The sequence below is a fragment of the Thalassophryne amazonica genome, chromosome 21 (genome assembly GCF_902500255.1).
Source record: "Thalassophryne amazonica chromosome 21, fThaAma1.1, whole genome shotgun sequence".
In the NCBI taxonomy this organism is placed as follows: domain Eukaryota; kingdom Metazoa; phylum Chordata; class Actinopteri; order Batrachoidiformes; family Batrachoididae; genus Thalassophryne; species Thalassophryne amazonica.
Window position 1 is genome coordinate 15,375,995 of NC_047123.1, and position 23,846 is coordinate 15,399,840.

Here is a 23,846-nt window from a genome sequence, read left to right on the forward strand (position 1 = left end):
GTATAAACAGACTTCTTGTCCTTTTTAGCCCCACATAGCTGGCAGCATAGTGACCACTTTTCTTTTGTCACTAAAATGCCACTGACTGAAAATGAATGGCAGCTAGTTGCTTTGTCTTTTGTAGCTAATCTCACTATGAGGTGATGGGGTTCCAGCCATGCTTGACAGCAATATAAACCATGACATCTACTGGACAAGTTATATGATGACAATTTCCAACACCCAAAGTGTTTTTCCTGCATTGTTTATTCAGTAAAATAAAAGGTTCCATATCTGCAAAAATAACAGCGATGCAGATATGTTTGTGAAAGACTCATAAGATATCCAGCTGGTACATCGGTCAGGCTCGAGTTCATTTCCACTCAACACAGTTGTGGTTTTCATAGCGAACACCAACATCCTTTAAACTGTGTCGACATATCTGTGTGCCCATGAGCATGTTGGTCTTAAATTGAGGTGTGGTCAGGCACAGTGCAGGCGCAGAATGTGACTGAGCCATAGGCAAACAAAAACCTGGTCCAAAGTCTAGTGCAATGTATTTAAATAGCACAAAGTTCAGATGCCGCTTACACAAGCAGGTCCACAACACATGTACACTTTGATTCTATGCACAATTAAACTGACTTGAAAACTTCACGTCAGGGCACTTTCATGACTGCTGTCTGCTGCCACATTCTTATGTGTTGGCACAGATGCATTAATCCACCTCAAACCTCCCATTCATGTACGCTTTCTAAACAGCAGTGTTCCTAGCACACTGCGGCTCTTACACGTGATGACACTGAATGTTTTATTCAATGCTATGCCCAAAACACACCAATGTAGGACTGCAGCTATTGAATATTTTTGAAATTGATTACTTGAGTAATCAGATAAAAAAAAAAAAAAAACACTTTTGTTTTTAAACAATCAATCAAATCAAATCAAACAATCAAACAATCAATATTGGCAGGGCTCTCCCTAAGCAATGGCACAATGGGGGTTTGGTGCAGGACCCCCCCCCCCCCCCCCTTAAAGGTGCACTTTTGTAACCATTTTTGCACACAACCAGATTCTAGTACTTTTACCTAAAACTCATGAACTTCATCCACTACATACTAGGGCTGTCACGACTACGTCGACTATTGAAACAGTCGACAACTAATTTAGTAGTTGAGTCACTTGCATTCAACCTTGAACCAATGAAGCAGTGCTTTCATCTGCTGCTTCGTTGGATCTTCGCTTCACTCTTCAGAAGCGGCAACTCCACTTCTTAACTCCTCTCAAAGCCATTAAAATGTCAACTGTGTCACTTTTGTGCAGATTAAAGTGACTAACTGGGACTCCTGTCTTGTTGTGAGAAAAAAAAAAAAAAAAAGAGAATCGTCCTCTGTTCTGTTGCTCCAAACGCTGCGCCGCCGAGTCACGTTAGAAAGATAGAGTCCGCTCAGAATTAACTTCAAAGTGAATTGCCATTTAAAATCAAATGACACCTCTTTCCAAATGTTGCAATACAAACAATAAACTGCAATCAAAAAATTTTTTTTTCCTCCCAAAATGAGACATCCTAGCTGACATGCAGCAGTATGCAGACGTATGGAGTGACATCCATGCCATTAAATGTCTGAAAGGAAATGCTTTTGACAAATACTACAGATTTTTCTTTCTATGTCCAGAGATCAAGAATCCACCATGTAGAGTTTATTTATGTCCAGAAATCAAGGATCCATTGACCAATTTCATATTTATTTACTTTAAGACTCAATGAAATGTTGCTGACATAGAAAACCTAGAAATTAGAAAACATTGTAGCACACAGAAAATTCACAGGAGGTATCGATAAGGGAACCGATAAGGAATTGGATTGATAAGTGGAATAGATAATGGTATCAATATCGATAAAGTGCGATAAGCTGCAATTTACGTATGATCCGACAAGTCGACTAATCGCAAAAATAATCGTTGACTAGTCGACTATCAGAATAGTCGTTCCTGGCAGCTCTACTACATACGCAGGTCATTTTATCTTAAAAATTTTAAAAGATACATATAGGAGGAGAAATACTACTCAAATTGGTCTTTTCACACAGTTGGCACTTGTTCAACTCAGCTGCACCTCGTTGCCAAACCCTTTGACACGGGAGAAGTCAGGCTAATAATAGGAGAAGTGGGTCTCATTCTACTTGTCCTATAGAACAAGACCCTGAAAATACTTAATGTTTATGCCTGTATTGTCATTTAGACTTCTGTGTTAGTTCTGAACTGTCTATAGGAAACACACTGCTGAAAAATAAAGATACAGTACCCAAGAACACCTAGGAAGGAAGGAAGAAAGGCAGGCCTGCGTGCGTGCCCGCCCACCCGTCTCTCCCTTTCCCTCTCTCACACTACTCTCAAATCCAGCATATGTCTGAAAATTCTTCTGCTCAGTGCAAATCTCTACTATCCGTAGCACCCCAACTCCACTGGAAACGACGCACATTGGACGCTGAAGCAATTACACAGAAAGGTGTTTTCACATCCCTTCTGCATACTAACAAATTTTTAGGATACACAACAGACTCTCAAAGGATGCAGTCTTGTGTAACGGGGTCTTTACTGCCTTGTGATCCATACAACGAGGCTCAGCACTTAAGATCAACCACACACACAAATCTCTGTTAACATTAATCTGTCATCTCTTTTCTGTGCAGCCATGAGCCCAGTAGCCAAGGTGGCCAGAAAGTCCACTGGCTGGTCTCCACGTCTTCTGCTCTTGCGGAGGAGGCGTGAACAGGCCAGGAAAGTCCACCGCTTTGGAAAATGAGTTACTCTGACCGTTTCTGGGCACGTGCTGATCAGAACCGTTGACTTGAATAAACTCTGATCAGTAAGGTAAGAAGGATGCATTTATCCAGAAAGAGTTTGGAAATAAAATTGTCACCTTCTCATCATACAATGTAGACCTCCTCATCTCTCTCTCTTTTTTAAGTTATAAACAGATCAGTTTTATGCCCCTTCTCTTTTTCATACATTTCATGGTTTTAACAATTTTTTTAACTTCACTGATAGTGATCGTGTTGCAATTTAATCCCACAATTAAGTATTTTAAGTATTTTATGTAAAACACTGGATACCTTGTTCTCATTCAGGACCACAAACAAAAGTTACTTATTTTCATAATTCATCAAGTTATTGTTAATGGACATCTTTACTATTGGTACAATATCTCAGAATAACTAATGTGTGCTGATATTATTCCATAGCCTGTAATTCTAAGATGGACGTCTGCTGTATCACTATTATTCAGTTAAAATACTAAACGTTACTGTACAAACGTGACTTGCTATAATCCTTTTACAGTGGGGAAAATAAGTATTTCATACACTGTTGATTTTGAAAGTTTTCTCCCCTACAAAGAATAGAGAGGTCTAATTTTTTTAATCATAGGTACACTTCAACTGTGAGACTGAATTAAAAAAAAAAAAAAAAAAAAAAAAAAAAAAAAAAAACAGAAAATCACATTGTATGATTTTATGTATGATCAATTTGCATTTTATTGCATGAAATAAGTATGTGATCACATATCTGTGCAAATAACAGGCCTACTGTTGGAGACAGCCACATATTATTTACTGGATTGTCACAATGTGTAAGTTTGCCAATAAATACTCAAGACTGTTATATTGCTCTAAAATGCTGGAAAAGGCATTTCACAAGGGTTTACTTTCACTTTTCCTCAGATTTCTCAGTTACTGAATCACATCCCTGATATATACATACAGAACCTCTGGAGTTTTCCACAAAGATTTCATAATAACAAAATTTATGCAAGGAACAACAAAGTTGCTTAAGCCACCACCGCCAAACCCGCCAACATGGGACAAGTCAGGATAGCAACAGGACAAGTGGATCTCTCATTGTAGTTGTCCTGTAGGCCAACTCCCTGAAAATACTTAATATCTACGCGTGATGGACCATTAGGTTTTGGACTTCTTTACCTCCCCTCCAAAAATTGGCACACAGACAGACATACAAAAAGTTTTGTTTTTGGCCATGTTTTTCTTGATCTTGACCTTTAACCTCTGACCAAACTATCCCCAATATCTACATATCTGTCCAAGTAATATTTCAACCAGGTTAGAAGGAAATCTGTCCAGCTGTTTTTGTTTATCCAGTAGTCAAGAATATAAATGAGGCAACTGTAAATAAAACAGGCCTGAAGCAGGACATTTTCTAAAGTAAACAGTCCCACCTAGTGGCGTAAACCTGACCTGGAGTATTTTATCAAACTTCAAAAAGACTTACACATTCGTATGGTGGTCCTACAACCCCAATTCCAATGAAGATGGGATGTTGTGTGAAATTTAAATAAAACAGAATACAGTGATTTGCAAATCCTCTTCAACCTATATTCAATTGAATAAACCACAAAGACAAGATATTTAATGTTCAAACTGATAGACTTTTTTTTGTTTTTGTGCAAAACTTTGCTTATTCTGAAATGGATGCCTGCAACACATTTCAAAAAAGCTGGAATAGAGGCAACAAAAGACTGGGAAAGCTGATGAATGCTCAAAGAACACCTGTTTGGAACATTCCACAGGTGAACAGGTTAATTGGAAACAGGTGAGTGTCATGATTGGGTATAAAAGGAGCATTCCCAAAAGGCTCAACAGTTCACAAGTAAAGATCGGGCGAGGATCACTTTGTGAACAACTGCGTGAAAAACAGACCAACAGTTTAAGAACAATGTTTCTCAACATTCACGATGTCCATGATTTCCAAAGACTTTCCTCTTTTGTCCGGAGGACACGATGTCCATGATTTCCAAAGACAATTTGAAATATGGACTCATCAGGCCACAACACTTTTCCACTTTGCATCTGTCCATGTCAAATGAGCTCGGGCCCAGAGAAGGCAACTGTGTTTCTGGATGTTGTTGACGTATGGCTTTCACTTTGCATGGTAGAGTTTTAACTTGCACTTGTAGATCTAGTGACAAACTGTGTTAACTGACAATGGTTTTCTGAAATGTTCCTGAGCCCACACGGTAAGGTATCCATTTCAAAATGAGCAAATATTTGCACAAAAACAGAGTTTATCAGTTTGAACATTAAATATCTTGTCTTTGTGGTGTGTTCAACTGAATATACTATATAATATATATATTGTAATAGAATTAATAGATACTGACAGGGCATTGTATTTGCTTATGAAGCACAAGTGTAAAGTTTAAGCTCTTGAAAAAAAGTCATAAACTGCATCATTAGTCTTTGCACTTGCTTTAAATGATCCAAGCCTCACGCACACATTAACTTTCTGCCTCAACCTTGAGAAAGTGATGAGTAATGTAACATCAAGTGCAAGTTCTGTGGATGGCTGATAAAGAAAAAAAATTGAGGTTATGCACATCAAATGAGCACTCGTATACACGTCATCAGGATCCTTTGTGCTGACAAAGCTTGTAAAGACACAGTTGGACCCCACAGAAGATTAACTCAGATAACATCTGTGTTTCGGTCAAAACTCTACCGTCAGCCCATTTACTGTACAGGGCTTAAAAGTACATTTTCAGTGTACTGTCACACAGATACCATCAACCTACATCTCATACTGCATATTCTTATTGCCATACTTAATTGGAAAAATCACGATGTCGACGTAAAACATTGCGATGGGCAATGAAATCAGGAAGGAAGGGCGCTGTACTCTGTACAGAATTTATTTTATACTTTTAAATGTAGAACAGGTAGCTGATTGGATAAGGAGTTGGACTGCCAATATGTAAACCGGAGTTCGTATCTCACTTACACTACCCGTCTGTGTCCTTGGACAAAACAGTCACACACCTCTAAATGGGTACTGGTTTTGGCTGGGGAAACAACCTGCATCCCATAAAGAGTCACAGAATCCCATCAACTTGACACACCACGAAATCTGGAGAAAAGATAAAATCACCCCTCATAAATTGCTATTTATTTATTTACTGTTACTAATGCCCCTCAGCTGACTTTCCCAAGCAGCTCTAGCCTGGCTGCGTTTGGAGACGCACGGTCCTCCTCACCTTTTGGAAAAAGTCTGGAAATATAATATTTGCATCTCTATTTATCTTCAAGTAGGGAAACTCTTCTTCATATCTCTGTGTTAAAACTGAACACCGTGTTGTGCACCACTACAGCCACCAGGCCACTCTGACTCCAGCAGCACGTTATCACTCTTCTTGTTACTTCAGATTTATTTTTCCATATGCATGGCATAAAAACTGGTGGTCACGTTATGTGCCATTGCAACCACCAGGCCGTCGAGCTGCTTTGACCAGACCAGCAGAACACACCGTTTGAACCAGCTCTTCTGCCGGCCACATTTCAGCCTATACGTGGCACGTCTCTGCTTTTTCCACATACAAACAAAACATCACCACCATCATTCATTTGTGCACAAATCAATACATATTTATGTTACAGCAGGGACAATGGAATTTCTGTGTGAAAGACAGTCTGGGAGTTGTGGCATCTCAAACGTGGCTCCACATCATGATGTCGGTAAGCCGCAAGAAACAATGGAATTACCCAAACCCCATGAAGAAGACTCTTGAAAGATGCTCGTGCAATCCTATATATACACGTAAAGGGCACTGCAGTTGAGGTGGCTTCTTTCTTTTCCATTGGTAAATCTGCTTTTTTTATCCGCTCCTCAAATACTGCCTTTTTCCTCCTGCCCCACTTCTCATGCCTTGAGTAAGCGAAGCAGTAGATCATTTTCTTCTCCTCAATGGTCCAATTTACAGTGGCGTAGTTTCGTAAATTTCTTTTGGCCTTTTGAGGCTGTTGCTCCTGGAGTCCAGGATCTGAACTGTGCTTCCACAGGAGAGACCATTCCCCATAGCACTGGGAGAAGTTGCACCATTGCTTTTCTCACACACCCTGGTGCCTAGGCGTGATTTGGGGACCTTTTTATCCTGGGAGACATCCGGCCAGTACAACTGATCATTTTTCGACTTTTTCATTTTTGCTTTGTGGAGTTTTTAGCTGAGGTTCGTTTTCATTGAAACGTCCGTCCTCACACAGAGATCTCCCCCCACAAACCCTCTTCACAGTGGGACCAAGGACACTCGAGGCAAGTGTCCAGTAGGAACTCCGAACCCACCGGAGTTGGGTTTGGAGTTGAGCACTGCCTGTCTGCCATCCTGTGTGCGTGCGCACACAGCATACACAGGTGAAGAGGCGGCACATGGGTGAAACCATATGACCTAGACATGACAAATGAAGCCTCAACTGCCAGCTAGCTCAGCTAACAGGCTAACCTTGGTTTGGTTGTGTATTTAGGAGCACTACTTCTCAGAATGGTTTTGCTTTGATGTGACCATTCAAAATTATGACCCATTTCTTTCCAATGTCATGAAGCTGCTATAAATGCTAACACCATTGGCATCCAAAATGACAGCGTGTGTAATTTCCCAACGCAAAAACCTGCACACATAGATCTTAGATGACCTCTTTGGAGAACTAAAGAGGTGTTGGATGAGCTGCATGATCTGCAGCCATTGCATGCCAGATAAGAGGTACAAAATGAATGAATGACAACATAATTGTCAATCCCCCCAAAAATTCCAAAACAAATAAATGTGGCAAAATCTAACAAAACCATCTCAGAGTCCAAACAGAAAACACATGAAACTGAATAGTTGTGTAAAAGAGAGCATTTTACTGGCAAAGACAAACTCTGACTTACCTGAAAGTTCTCATCTTGTGCTTTTATATGCATCTAACAACTACGGGGATCAAAAACGGTAAAATCTGAGTACTATCAACAACAGAGATCACATCTAATCCTCCAGATACACATCATGCACTTAAAACATATTTAATCATTTAAAATCAGCCTTTCGAGTAGCAAAGATATACTTAAAAATGTGCAACAGCAGCCATTTTGGATGCCATCTGGGATTTTGACAAAGCTATAGGGGGAATTTTAGCATCCGACTACACATTTTTCTGGAACCACATGATCATTTTCAGCTTGTTCCACAAAGTTTTCCCTTATTGCCCCATTCTGTGTGTAACGAGTTGCATCAGGAAAATTATGTGGGGTAGAATTTATGCGAAATCCCAAACAAATGGGGCAGCTGAAAGACAATGCTGAGACAGAGAGATTTCCATCATGAAGCAACTCCAGATATACATAGAGGGTACGGTTAGCATTCAACGGGGGCACTTCTCGTTGGAAGTCATGAGTGCCAAGTGTCACCACCAAGTGCTCCCCCCCCACCCCACCCACACACACACCTTACCTGAGTCCTCCTTAAAGAAAAGACAGCAGTGTGTCTGTAGCAGCCAAGGTAACACCTGTGACAAATGAAAAGAAGTGTGATAGATGGAGTGAAATAAAGCTGAGTCACTACAGGCTCATGCATTGATTAAAAGGAGGGAAACAGCAAAATGACAAGCTGCGGGAATTAGACACAAAAGAAACCAAGGATAAACACCATCATCACACACATCTGTCACTATAGGGAACTTAACTTTTTGCGTCACAGTAACACTTCAAAGAGAAGGCAGTTATGTTGTTTTTACAGATATGTCATAGCATCTCAATGTTACACTTAACTCCTGAGTCGATACACATCACAATACTTGTGTGCCGATTTCATACGCATCGTAATTCTACTACTCCTGCAATTTGATTTTACAATATACTGCAATTTTTGTTTGCATTGTGGAACACTAGACCATAAAGAAAAACGGAATAATACACTTGTATGGACAGTATATAACATATTTACAACAACAATAAGGCCCACGGGGCCAATAGCATTGAGGAGTTATTGGCCCCACCAAAATTATACTGGCCCGGGCAGGACACAAACCACAGCTGGTGAAATTTTTAAATTTTGATGCAATTTTGTGCATTTTGGTGCATTCCAAGACTGAAATTAATGAACACTAAGACTATACAAAATTACCCTTAGTTTACAACTTTTTGGCATTTCAGTTTTTGTTTGAACATGTTAATGTTTGAACTTACTTTGTACACAACTTTGTGTTACTTATTTATGCTATTCGTTGTTAAGCATGTCATTAACACTTGTGCAGAATAACATTAAAAGTGCTAAAGTGTTACTATTTAACATGTTATTTTTGTCTGTTTTTTGTTTGTTTGTTTGTTTGTTTTTCCCAGGGTGGAATGATAGCACAACATAGCCTACATCATTAATGACTTTAAAAACAAGAACTGGTTGAAGAAGTTTGAATTTATTTTTGCTATCCTCTAATACAGTGTCAAAATCATACATACAAGCTCAAATACAGGCATTCATTTAAATCGCTTAATGAATGGTGTTGATGGTTCTCTTTTAATGTGGCAAAGCCAAGGCCAATTAACTCAATAGTGATCATGATTGACTACAACTGGAAGTTTCAACATAATAAAAGATGTGGTTGACAACACTCGTTGGACTGACCAATACTCAGAACAATGGGAAAGTCCAAGGAACTCAGTGAAGATCTAAAAAGAACTGTAAATTTACACAAGTTGGGAAGGTCTCTTGGAGCATTTCTAGACAACAAAGATCATCAGTTCAAACTGTTGTAGATGGGGGGGAACTGTATGGGGCCAAGTTCCTAAAAAGAATTTCCCAGGCAACTCAACCCCACAGAGAAAGTCTTCCAAATTGGAGCGCATTCCGTGCAAATCAATGTTTCAGATGTGTCACCACTTTTCCAGGGTCTGGAAGAAGACCCAAACTGACACCCTCAGATGAGAGGAAATTGATTATGATTAGAGGAAATTGGTTACAATGTTCAAGAACAACCCAGGAACCATCAAGGCTCAGGCCTGCCGTGAACTGGAAACTGCTGGAACACCAGCTTCTTTCTGTCCACATTGAAGCACGTTTAACACTGCCACGGACTGAAAGGGTGCTGATCAAGAAAAACGCTTTCAAGCTAGACTGACATTCGCAGCTGGCCACATAGACAAGCCAAATACCTTCTGGAGAAAGATGAGACAAACCTAAGAACACTGCACCAGTTGTCAAGCATGGTGGTGGTAGCATCATGCTCTGGGGCCGTTTTCCTGTCAATGATACAAGTGCATTGCACAAGGCGGATGAAACAATGAAGGAGAAGGACGACCTCCAAACTCTTCATCATCCCCTCACAGCATCAGTTATTGTACGCAGTTGAAATTTGGCCACAATTGACTGTCCCAACAGGACAATGATCCCAAACACACATCAAACCTGGCTGTGGGCTGGCAAAAGCAGGCTAAAATTAAGTTTTTGGAATGGCCCTCCCAAAGCCCCAACCTCAGTCCTGCACATTTGAAACAGAGGCAACATCACATAATACGGGTGGATAATGATACCTTTTCCTATGGTATGAGAAACTCATAGGGTTGTGTGCCCTTTAAAAAATAAAATATGATATGCATTTACAATGTGTGTGTATATATACATATATATATATATATATATATATATATACATATACATACATACACACACACACACACACACAATTTGATGAACAATGTTATGAAGAATGTGGGATAAGTTGTGAAGTCGGCTGCCACCAAAAGATCCCGCATTTCCCTTCTTCCTCTCACACTTCATGTGGGATTCTGTGGTGTTCCCAAGTCTGATGGGAGATATAATCCCTCCAGCATGTCCTGGATCTTCCACGGGGTTTCCTTCCACTTGGACATGCTGGGAAGGCTTCCCATTTGGAAATGCTGGGAAGGCCTCCCAGGTTCCATGGCCAGCACCATTGTGGGGCCCAGGGAATAAAACCCCAGGAAGTTCCTGGAATTTGAGAATTTTTGAGCGATTTTCAGTGTATTATGTTTTTCCCTGGTTTGAAGGTGCTCATTTATCAAGTTCTCAAGCAATATTTTTGCTAATGTACGTAGGTAGTAGGCCTTGTTGATGGGATACAGTGAATGATTGAATGAGGTCCCCCATCATGAGAGATCATCAAGCAAGACAGACCTATCTTTCTCTTCTTTATTGGTAGACCATCTGGTGATGATGAGGAAGACACCTACTTCAAAATACTTGATCTCATGTTGCTTTATGCCAAAGAGGAAATGCCCTTGAAATGAGTTTTTCAACAAGGCAATGACCCAAAACACACCAGCAACTGCGCATCATCTTGGTTCCAGACCAACAAGATTAACATTATGAAGTGGCCAGCCCAATCCCAGGGCATTAGTCCAATATAAAACTTTTGGGGAGACATCAAAAATACCATTTCTGAGGAAAAACCAAGAAATGCAGAGGAATTGTCGAATGTAGTCCAATCGTCCTGGGCTGGTGTACCTGATCACAGGTATCAGAAGTTGGTCAACTCCATACAACACCAATGTGAAGCAGTTGTCAGCTCATTGGTCGGTTGTGGTTGGGTGTATATGCTCGCGCATTTACTTGATTGAACCAACAGTTGGGCGTATAGCCACTCCGTTATGAGAAACGGCGGCGTAAATACTAATCAAATCAATTTTATTTATATAGCACCAAATCACAACAAACAGTTGCCCCAAGGCGCTTTATATTGTAAGGCAAAAGCCATACAATAATTACAGAAAAACCCCAACGGTCAAAACGACCCCCTGTGAGCAAGCACTTGGCGACAGTGGGAAGGAAAAACTCCCTTTTAACAGGAAGAAACCTCCAGCAGAACCAGGCTCAGGGAGGGGCAGTCTTCTGCTGGGACTGGTTGGGGCTGAGGGGAGAGAATCAGGAAAAAGACATGCTGTGGAAGAGAGCAGAGATCAATCACTAATGATTAAATGCAGAGTGGTGCATACAGAGCAACAAGAGAAAGAAACACTCAGTGCATCATGGGAACCCCCAGCAGTCTAAGTCTATAGCAGCATAACTAAGGGATGGTTCAGGGTCACTTGATCCATCCCTAACTATAAGCTTTAGCAAAAAGGAAAGTTTTAAGCCTAATCTTAAAAGTAGAGAGGGTGTCTGTCTCCCTGATCCGAATTGGGAGCTGGTTCCACAGGAGAGGAGCCTGAAAGCTGAAGGCTCTGCCTCCCATTCTACTCTTAAAAACCCTAGGAACTACAAGTAAGCCTGCAGTCTGAGTGAATTTAAAAGCAGGAAATTAGAGGTCATCCATGTCTTTATGTCTGTAAGACATTCCTGCAGTTTCACTAATTGGTGTGTCCCCTCTGGCTTCATGGATCGATAAAGCTGGGTATCATCTGCGTAACAATGAAAATTTAAGCAATGCTTTCTAATAATACTGCCTAAGGGAAGCATGTATAAAGTGAATAAAATTGGTCCTAGCACAGAACCTTGTGGAACTCCATAATTAACCTTAGTCTGTGAAGAAGACTCCCCATTTACATGAACAAATTGTAATCTATTAGATAAATATGATTCAAACCACCATAGCGCAGTGCCTTTAATACCTATGGCATGCTCTAATCTCTGTAATAACATTTTATGGTCAACAGTATCAAAAGCAACACTGAGGTCTAACAGGACAAGCACAGAGATGAGTCCACTCTCTGAGGCCATAAGAAGATGTGACTGGGCCTTCACTAATGCTGTTTCTGTACTATGATGAATTCTAAAACCTGACTGAAACTCTTCAAATAGACCATTCCTCTGCAGATGATCAGTTAGCTGTTTTACAACTACCCTTTCAAGAATTTTTGAGAGAAAAGGAAGGTTGGAGATTGGCCTATAATTAGCTAAGATAGCTGGGTCAAGTGATGGCTTTTTAAGTAATGGTTTATTTACTGCCACCTTAAAAGCCTGTGGTACATAGCCAACTAAAAGATATACTGATCATACTTAAGATCGAAGCATTAATTAATGGTAGGGCTTCCTTGAGCAGCCTGGTAGGAATGGGGTCTAATAGACATGTTGATGGTTTGGAGGAAGTAACTAATGAAAATAACTCAGAACAATCAGAGAGAAAGAGTCTAACCAAATACCAGCATTACTGAAAGCAGTCGAACATAAAGATATGTCTTTGGGATGGTTATGAATAATTTTTTCTCTAATAGTTAAAATTTTATTAGCAAAGAAAGTCATGAAGTCATTACTAGTTAAAGTTAAAGGAATACTCAGCTCAATAGAGCTCTGACTCTGTCAGTCTGGCTACAGTGCTGAAAAGAAACCTGGGGTTCTTATTTTCTTCAATTAGTGATGAGTAGTAAGATGTCCTAGCTTTACGGAGGGCTTTTTTATAGAGCAACAGACTCTTTTTCCAGGCTAAGTGAAGATCTTCTAAATTAGTGAGATGCCATTTCCTCTCCAACTTACGGGTTATCTGCTTTATGGCCCAGTCACATGGCACTTAAAGGGTGACGAAGCCCTGACAAAACAAGAAATCTGTACTTTCGTTGACTGTCGTTGACATCGTTTAACCTTCGCGCAGCTTCGTTCCTGCAGCGGGTGCTTCGTCAGGATTTTTAAACTGTTGAAAAATTTGAATGAAGGGCAACGAAAACCTCAGTTCGTCTGTGTTTCGTTTTGCTGTCGTTCTTGGCGTTTTTAAATCATTTGTAACGTTATTGTTCAATTTGACTTCGTTGGAGCAGCTGAACATTCTCACACAGTGCAGAAGCCAGTTTGTGAGCGCTGAGGCTGCTGCTGCGTTCATGTACCGTCGGAAATTACAGGGCAAACTCAGCCTGCTTGCTTGGATTTTTTTTTTTATGTGGGGGGGCAGCTTCAATGGGCTCATGCACATTACATAGGCCAGAATTAATCTTCTTTGTGGATATAATTAATTATTTTGCCACAAGCAACTGCTAAATTTGAAACAACAAAAAAGTTGTGTAATTTCCAACGGTACTTGAATGCAGCATCAGCGGCAGCAGGAGCTCCTGCGTGCGCTTATTATTTTGTATTAAATATAACAATCTGAGTGTAGGAATGACAATCCAGTCCTTCTGTACATGTGGCAACAGGCACATGAATCAAAATGATGATATAAAGAGCTGTTCTGGAAGGAAGAATTCACGTTGTGGATCAGTGATCAGCTGGTGGAAATAATCACACAAGTCAATGCGCGCATTCACACGCACTGATTAATTTACTGCTCTGACATATTCAATCATCTTTACACTTATATTTATTCTCCCTTTTGACAGTTTTCTGTTATAAATCAATATATATATGTCTTAGGACATAATACTGTGATACAGCAGTGACCACGGAACACTTTTTTTTTTTTTTTATAAATTGGAGCATGACGGAGCACGCATCGTGTCGACAGACAGTGTGGATTCTGATGATGATGGAGATGATCCCTCTTTTGTTCTGGACAAGGAACCAGAGCAGGTGGTCCATGGACATCTCCACAGCCTTAGCCAGCAGTTTCAAATTTCCTTCAATGTCGCCTGCTCTGGTCCCCGGAAGACAACTGACTATGGTTGCTGGTGTCGCCAACTTCACATTTCTCAAAACAGAGTCGCCAATAACCAGAGTTTGTTCCTCGGCGGGTGTGTCGCCGAGTGGGGAAAAACGGATAGAGATGTGAACGGGTTGGTGGTGTACAGGGGGCTTCTGTTTAGAACTACGCTTCCTCCTCACAGTCACCCAGCCGGCCTGCTTTCCCGGCTGCTCGGGATCTGCTGGGGGACAGCTAACGGCGGCTAAGTTACCTTGGTCCACACCGACTACAGGGGCCTGGCTAGCTGTAGGATTTTCTAAGGTGCGGAGCCGAGTCTCCAATTCGCCCAGCCTGGCCTCCAAAGCTACGAATAAGCTACACTTATTACAAGTACCATTACTGCTAAAGGAGGCCGAGGAATAACTATACATTTCACACCCAGAGCAGAAAAGTGCAGGAGAGACAGGAGAAGCTGCCATGCTAAACCGGCTAAGAGCTAGTAGCTGCGCTAAGCTAGCAGATTCCTAAAAACACACAAAGTGAATAATGTGTAAATAATTTAGAGGTGATTCAGCAGAGAGAGTGCTTTCGTTAAAGCACGTGAAGATTACACTGTGAAACAAATCGTTATCTGAATCTAACTACGCAGATTAAACAGCTAACAGATACAGCAAAACACCGCTGTGCTCCGGAACAGGAAGTGATACAATACCGCAGTGAGAGCCAACCACCAGTAGAGGCAAGCCAACTACTACTACAGCAATGATCCAGAACTGGGCAAGTGACTGTACTTCTGCTTGACCATCAAGTTGCAGCTTGACCTCAATGTTTTGAGTCAAAGAACGCACCCAGCCCTCGAACCACCCATTTGAAACCCCAGGTTTAAATATTTAACCAAAACCTACGACTAAAACAAAAACGTATAGTCTTAGACCTAGAAGTAAGGAACACACACACACACACACACACACACACACACACACACACACACACACACACACACACACACACACACACACACACACACACACACACACCACACACACACACACACACCCAGCGATGCTAATCGAATCCTTCAGTAACTTCTGGCAGTTTCTGTGGAATCATTCCGCAGAATTCAAAACCTATAAATCACAACTGATACACACACACGATGTTCCCTTCCTACCTCTTTCAGCGCTGACATGTTTCCTGACTTAATTCACCAACAACAGGAGATTAAAAAAATACAGGAGGCGTCACGTCCCCTGAAAAATGTCTCGTTGGTCACAAACATCTTCAGCAGAGCAGCTGAAGCTTCCCATGTTGAAGTCTTGCGTGTGTCTGATCGGCGGAGGACACGTCTGTTGTGTGACTTAGAAGACGGCGGTGAAAACACAGCTGTTCTTAGATGAGCAATCTGGACCAGACGCCATGTTTGGAAGGTCTGCACCTACACCTGCATGACGTCACGACATCAAATAAAGTTACAAGAGCTCACGAGCTGCCGTTGAAAAAAAAAGATCAAAGGGAGGAGTTCCCCCCTGTGGGTAACACCAGAATAATCAAGTATTCAAAAGTTGGGGCCAAGCCAAAAACCAGGCTTGAGTCTCCAGTGTGCCTTCAGGCAAACTCAGCGAACTCTCAAGACTTGTTTATAAGGAAATCCTCTACTTCTGCGCCACCATGATGTTATGATGCAAAATACACCCTCCCCAGATTTACCAATCAAATCCAGAGAAGAATTTAACTCCTTCAGAATTTTTATGGTCTCTTGACTTGATGGCTTCCCTCACTAATCTCCTTTTCAATTCAATTTGTTTCATTTATGTTGCACCAAACCACAACAAAGCTGCCTCAAGGTGCTTCACACAAGTAAGGTTTAACCTTACCAACCGCTAGACCAAGTACACAGGCGACAGTGGTAAGGAAAAACTCCATCTGATGATTTGAGGAAGAAACCTCAGGCAGACATAGACTCAAAGGGGTGACCCTCTGCTTGGGCCATGCTACAGACACAATTGACAGTGCAAATATACAGGAAATTTTTTGGTGTTCCTTTTTAAGAAAGGAATGCTCCAGACAAATTTACCATACAGCACTATAGCATTTGTATTTCTTCGTAATTGATGTGAAGTCTGGAACATTGTCTGTGATTTGGAAATGCTAAATGCTGTATCCAGTTTTATTTATTATCATTATTATCATTCTTCTGTTTATTTATTCAGTGTCTTTTATCCATTTTATTATCTTGTTTAAAGAAACTCAGTTATAAAAGTGATTATTTGCTTTTATATAACAGCTGAGTGGATCCTTGTCATTTGATTGGTGCTTTAGTATGTCACATGACATGGATTATTCATTCCATTTGTGTTGCATTGCATTTAGGGTGCAAATTTGGTTCCATACGTTTAGTACCATTGCAATCTGCGCGCGCGCGCGCGCGCACACACACACACACAAAACAAATCCACTGTGCTGTAAGCCGTCTGGAGGTATGAAGAGCTGTTAAGAGGAAGTTAAAATGAAAAGCTGGACTAATTTCTAATGTGTTTTTTTTTTTTTTTTTCACTGCACTTTTTTTTTGGAAGTACACACACAAGCGCCATCCCACTTATGTGAGTGGAAAAGATAAGGTGGGAAAAAAGAAAAACAAGATAACAAGATATAAACTCCTCAGGTTGTGGAGGTGATGTTAAGAGGTGAGCAGGATAAGTTTTATTACACAGAAAAGAATATTCTTCATAAAGACATGTAGGCCATTGAGATGTAAAACAGCTGGAAGGAGAAAAGTATGTTTCCTAACCTTTGCCCAGGCTGCAGAGACACAAAGATTTTATACTGCTGAACTTCTCCCATCCATCTGCACTCATGAGGACAACTACACAATGATTCCACAATACTGACAGAAAAAAAGAACACACAAAATTCATGTCGCACCAATGGATCATCTAACGGTACCCGGTGGAAGCTGTTGGACCACAGGAAAAAAGAAACACAAATGCATAATTAAACAAATATACATGTTTCTGACAGACACTGCACATGGTTGGTGTGGGAAGCTTCTGCTAGTCAGGATCTTGTTGCTCTCCTTCTTCTTTCTCCTCTGTGTTGTTTGTTTGCATTTTTTGGGAAGACTTGCACTCCAATGCAGATCATTGCTCACCACCTGGCTTGTTCTCTCATGTGTTCTTCCCAGGTTTTCCAGTTGATTGAGCAGTTCTTGAGATTGTGCTTCAGGAGGTCCATGTAGCATTTCTCCTGCCCTCCTTTGGAAAATTTTCTTTCACTCAGCTGAGAGTAGAAGCTCTGCTTAGGAAGTCGGCTGTCATCCATCCTACCAATGTGATCTACCCACTGAAGCTTGTTCTTGATGATGGCACACTTGATGCTCTGGAGCTTGGCTTCAGCCAGGATGTTGGTACAGCTGTCTTCTCACCTGATGCTGAGGATACTCGTCAAGCAACATTGGTGGAATTGCTCGAGGTTCTTCAGGTGGCGGCGGTAGGTGGTCCAGGTCTCAGATCCATAAAGTAGGGTTGGCATGACAACAGCTTTGTAGATGAGGGGTTTTGTCTTATGATGAAGGTCTCTGTTGTTGAAAACACGGTTGCGTAGGCAGCTGAAGGCAGTTCCTGCACACTTGAGTTGGTGTTGAATCTCATCATCAATGTCATCATTTAATGACATCTGGCCACCCAGGTATGAAAAGGGGGCCATGTTTTCCAAGACTTGTCGCTGCAGTTTCACAGCAGGAAGCTTTGGATTGACCATGTTGGGTGGAGGCTCATACAGGATCTGTGTCTTCTTCAGGTTGATATGAAGACCAAGCTTGGTGTAAGCTTCGTTCAAGGTTTCAAGGATTTTCTGAAGACCTTCTTCCATAAGGGATGACACACTGCTGTCATCAGCATACTGGAAGTCCATGGGCAAAGTGATGATAATTTTCTTCTTAGCTCTCAGTTGGATCAGGTTGAAGATCTTTCCATCCATTCTGTACATGATGGCACCTTTTCCATGATCAGGTGGAGGACTGTTGCCATGAAGATGATGAAGAGCCATACGCGCTGAAGGCGTCAATTTTTTGTGCTATTTACCAGAACTGTGGCAGACATGTCACCGTGGATAAGCCTCAGAATCTTGATGAATTCCTCTAGACAGCCCATTTAGCTCAGAATTTTGCACAGAACTGAGCAAGACACACTGTCAAACACCTTTGTCAAATAAATGAAGCAAAGGTACAATGTATGATGCTGTTATTGATACTTTTCTTACAAGTGAAGGATAGTGAAAATCATGTGTGTTGTCCCTCTTGATGGTCAGAAGCCATTCTGGGTTTCAGGAAGGATGTTTCCTGCAAGTGGTCTCAGACATTTGTTGGCAATCCATGTAAGAATCTTGCCTACAGAAGACAGCAAGTACATTTGACAATGGTTTCCATAGTTTGACTCCTTTCCATTTGTAGTTGGTGACAATCATTGAGTCTTTCAGATCTGCTGGTGTTTCTTCTTGACTTCAGATTTTGACAGTGAGTTGGTGCAGTTGGCATTGGAGAAAGGGACCTCCTTCTTTAAAAACCTCAATGGAATGTTGTCTTCCCCAGGTGCTGTGTTGTTTTTTATGCCTTTAGTGCCAATGAGATTTTCTTTGAGAGTTGGGGTTCGGTTGAGTTCTTCAAAGATGCTTTATGTTGGTAAATGGCTGAGCATTTCTTCCTCTTCCACGATCGGGCTGGTGTTCAAGAGATATTCAAAGTGTTGTTTCCATCGAGCACTGATGTCATCTCTGGTCTTTGGCAGGCTCAGGGCATCCTTGCTTTGAAGAGTTGCTGTTGTGAAGGTGTCGTAGCACGGACCCACAACAGGGGGCGCAAATGAACGGACAATGAGTAAGCCAAAAGGTAACAATTTAATGTTGTGATAATACACAACTAAATTCACAGAATTTGCACAGTCAATTAACACCAGGTGACGTGTGGGCAGGCTCGAAGATAGAAGACCCCCGACGAGAGAGAAGCCGCGTCCCACACGGCTTCCACCACCAACGGCCTGAAGAACACCGGAGCCGCCAAGTCCCGAGTCCCCAGGTGGCCTCTGTCTTCGGCTGTCGACCCTGGTACTGCTGGCAGAAAGCAGAGATAAGATGTATGAGTGTGAGTCCGCACACTCAGTAATCCACAGTCCAAACACAGTTAGGAGGGAGCACCTCCACCTCCAATCACACACACTCGTGCAGCTCCTGGGTTGGGGTGTGAGGCGAAGCCGTCGCTGTCACACCAAACGCCAATCCTCCAGATAAGGCAACACTCCAGGAAAACGGCTGCAATAGAAGTTCAGGTTATTACACACAAAGTGTCTGTCAGCAGAGAAATTACCTTTCCAATGGTAGTCGATTTCTCGGCGGGGAGGTGGAGTTGCAGTCCGGCGTAAGTAGTGGTGTAGATGAGTGACAGCTGGTGTGATGAGTGACAGCTGTCACTTCCTCTGGGTCTGGCGCCCTCTCGTGCTTGGAGCCCGCACTCCAAGCAGGGCGCCCTCTGGTGGTAGTGGGCCAGCAGTACCTCCTCTTCAGCGGCCCACATAACAGGACCCCCCCCTCAACGGGCACCTCCTGGCGCCCGACCTGGCTTGTCCGGGTGTCTTCTGTAGAAATCGGCCAGGAGGGCCGGGTCCAGGATGAAGCTCCTCTTCACCCAGGAGCGTTCTTCAGGTCCATACCCCTCCCAGTCCACCAGATATTGGAACCCCCGGCCCTTACGACGGACGTCCAGGAGCCTGCGGACTGTCCAAGCAGGCTCCCCGTCGATGAGCCGGGCAGGAGGCGGCGTAGGTCCAGGTGCACAGAGGGGCGAGGTGTGGTGTGGCTTGATACGGGACATGTGGAATACAGGGTGGATCCGCAGTGAAGCTGGGAGTTGGAACGTCACTGCGGCCGGGTTGATGATTTTGAGGATTGTGAATGGTCCGATGTACCTGTCTTTCAACTTGGGAGAGTCCACACAGAGGGGGATGTCCTTTGTTGAGAGCCACACCTCCTGCCCGGGCCGGTATGTGGGGGCCGGGGAACGCCGGCGGTCCGCATGGGTCTTGGCCCTCGCCCGGGCCTTCAACAGGGCAGAGCGGGCGGCCCGCCACACCCGGCGGCACCTCCTGAGGTGGGCCTGGACCGAGGGCACACCGACCTCTCCCTCCACCAGCGGGAACAATGGGGGCTGGTACCCCAAACATGCCTCAAAAGGGGAGAGGCCGGTAGCAGACGAAACTTGGCTGTTATGGGCATACTCGATCCAGGCCAGATGGTGACTCCAGGCCGCCGGGTGCGCGGAGGTGACGCATCGAAGGGCCTGCTCCAGCTCCTGGTTGGCCCGCTCTGCCTGGCCGTTTGTCTGGGGGTGGTACCCGGACGAGAGACTCACGGTGGCCCCCAGCTCCTTACAGAAACTCTTCCACACCTGCGAAGAGAACTGGGGACCACGATCTGAAACAATGTCCGATGGTATCCCATGCAGCCGCATGACGTGGCAGACCAAGAGGTCTGCCGTCTCCTGGGCCGTCGGGAGCGCCATGAAGTGGGCCACCTTGGAGAACCGGTCCACTATCGTGAGAATTACGGTGTTGCCCTGGGATGGCGGGAGGCCCGTGATGAAGTCCAGGCCGATGTGAGACCAGGGGCGATGAGGCACCGGCAGGGGTTGGAGGAGTCCCGTAGTCCTCCGATGGTCTGCCTTGCCCCTGGCGCAGATGGTACAGGCCTGGACGTAGTCCCGGACGTCGGTTTCCAGGGACGCCCACCAGAAGCGCTGCTGGACTACTGCCACGGTCCGACGCACTCCGGGATGACAGGACAGCTTGGACCCATGACAGAAGTCCAATACGGCAGCTCATGCCTCTGGTGGGACGTACAGTCTGTTCTTGGGGCCGGTCCACGGGTCCGGGCTCCTTGTCAGGGCCTCCCGGATGGTCTTCTCCACGTCCCAGGTGAGGGTGGCCATGACAGTGGACTCGGGGATGATGGTCTCGGTGGGGTTCGACAGCCCCGCTTTGGCTTCTTCTTCGTGCACCCGGGACAATGCATCTGGTTTTTGATTTTTGGTCCCGGTGTTGTGTGGGCCGCTGAAGAGGAGGTACTGCTGGCCCACCACCACCAGAGGGCGCCCTGCCTGGAGTGCGGGCTCCAGGCACCAGAGGGCGCTGCCGCATCATGGGAGTAATCTGGGTGACAGCTGTCACCCATCACCAAACACAGCTGTTTCCACTCAGCACCGAGGTATATCAGGAGGACGGCGTCTCCACCTCAGTGCCGAGATATCACCTAAGACCAAGGTAGTATTCTCTGCAGGTATACTTTGCATTATTCACTAAGACTGTCAAAACCGTTTTTCAGGACTGGTGACTACTAAGAACCTTATTCCTTGGATAAGTACTCACCTTCCTGCTGAACTTTGTCAAGAGGTGGAGGCGGCTTCTCCCCTCTCTGTAACTGGGTGCGTTCATCCACTCCTGTGTGTTGTTGCTCTCTCCTGCCAGCAGTACCGGATCCGACGAGCGGAGGCAGTGGCCACCTGGGAAGTCGGGACTTGGCGGTTCCAGTATTTCCAGGGTTCGGTGGCAGAGGAGATCTGGGTGGTTCCGGTTCGACTGAGACGGACGTCTCCTACCTTCGAGCCTGCCCACACGACACCAGCGGATTCGACCCTAAATTGTGTTTGTTATATTACTCTTGCTTGTTCAGTAGTAAATCTTGTTATTTACTTTCTCCATTGTCCGTTCATTGCGCCCCCTGTTGTGGGTCCGTGTTCCAACACTTTCACAACACCCGGGGCGGTACGTGATCCAGAAGTCAAAGCGCCCGAAGAACAGAGACCAGCGGGCTTGCCTGGGGTTCAGCCGCTTGGCGGTCCGGATGTACTCCAGGTTCAGATGGTCCGTGAAAACCGTGAAAGGCAACGATGCCCCCTCCAGCAGGTGTCTCCACTCTTCAAGAGCCTCCTTCACCGCAAGGAGCTCCCGATTGCCGACGTTATAGTTCCATTCAGCTGGGGTCAACCTGCGGGAAAAATAGGCACAAGGATGGAGAACCTTATCATCCTCCACGCTCTGGGACAGCACGGCTCCTATCCCTGAGTCAGAGGCGTCCACTTCCACTATGTACTGGTGATCAGGATCAGGCTGCACCAGAACTGGTGCAGTCGAGAACCGGCGTTTCAACTCCTGGAACGCGGCTTCGCACCGATCCGACCAGGTGAAGGGGACCTTGGTGAAGGTCAGAGCAGTCAGGGGGCTAACTACCTGACTGTAGCCTTTAATGAACCTCCTGTAGAAATTTGCAAAGCCGAGGAACTGCTGCAATTTCCTGCGGCTTGTTGGTTGGGGCCAATCTCTCACCGCCGCAACCTTGGCCGGATCAGGGGCGATGGAGTTGGAGGAGATGATGAACCCCAGGAAGGACAAAGAAGTGCGGTGGAACTCACACTTCTCGCCCTTCACAAACAGCCGGTTCTCCAACAACCACTGTAGGACCTGACTTACATGCTGGACATGGGTCTCAGGGTCCGGAGAAAAGATGAGTATATCGTCCAGATATACGAAGACGAACCGATGCAGGAAGTCCCGCAAGACGTCATTTACCAAAGCTTGGAACGTCGCGGGGGCGTTAGTGAGGCCGAACGGCATGACCAGGTACTCAAAGTGACCTAATGGGGTGTTAAATGCCGTCTTCCATTCGTCTCCCTTCCGGATCCGAACCAGGTGGTACGCGTTTCTAAGATCCAATTTAGTGAAAATTTGGGCTCCATGCAGGGGCGTAAACACTGAATCCAACAGAGGTAACGGGTATCGGTTGCGAACCGTGCTCTCGTTCAGCCCTCTGCAATCAATGCATGGACGGAGTCCGCCGTCCTTTTTGCCCACAAAAAAGAAACCAGCACCCATCGGGGAGGTGGAGTTCCAGATCAGCCCAGCAGCTAAAGAGTCCCGGATGTAGGTCTCCATTGATTCGCGTTCCGGACGTGAGAGGTTGTACAACCTACTGGACGGGTACTCAGCGCCCGGGACCAAATTGATGGCACAATCGTACGGTCGGTGCGGGGGAAGAGTGAGCGCCAGATCTTTGCTGAAAACGTCAGCAAGATCGTGGTACTCCTTTGGCACCGCCGATAGATTGGGGGGGACTTTAACCTCCTCATTAGCCGTCGTGCCGGGAGGAACCGAGGATCCTAAACACTCCCGGTGGCAGGTTTCGCTCCACTGCGTCACAACCCCAGACGGCCAATCTATCCGGGGATTGTGCTTCACCATCCATGGAAATCCCAAAATCACTCGGGAGGTAGAAGGTGTTACATGGAACACGATCTCCTCCCTGTGATTTTCAGACACAACCAAGGTCACTGGCTGTGTCTGATGTGTAATTAATGGAAGCAGGGTGCCATCTAGTGCTCGCACCTGCAATGGTGCCAGCAGAGCCACCAGGGGGAGCCCTACTTCCTTTGCCCATCCGCTATCCAGCAGATTTCCTTCCGACCCCGTGTCTACCAGTGCTGGGGCGTGA

General features: G+C 44.4%; 1 protein-coding gene across 5 annotated transcripts in view; it reads right to left on the bottom strand.

Annotated features, from left to right (window-relative positions):
* The window catches only part of LOC117503122 (disks large-associated protein 2-like), a 425,071-nt gene extending 409,249 nt beyond the window's left edge, over positions 1–15,822 (bottom strand). For all 5 annotated transcript variants that reach the window (XR_004558488.1, XM_034162291.1, XM_034162297.1 and 2 more), the window contains exons 1-2: positions 15,490–15,822; positions 8,252–8,306 (exon numbers count right to left, since the gene is read on the bottom strand). Coding sequence is in view for 4 of the 5 variants with exons in the window: in XM_034162291.1 (XP_034018182.1) it covers positions 8,252–8,306; positions 15,490–15,507 (73 nt within the window). In the remaining variant the exon portion in view is untranslated. The remainder of the gene's footprint in view (positions 1–8,251; positions 8,307–15,489) is intronic.
* Positions 15,823–23,846: the final 8,024 nt, after the last annotated feature.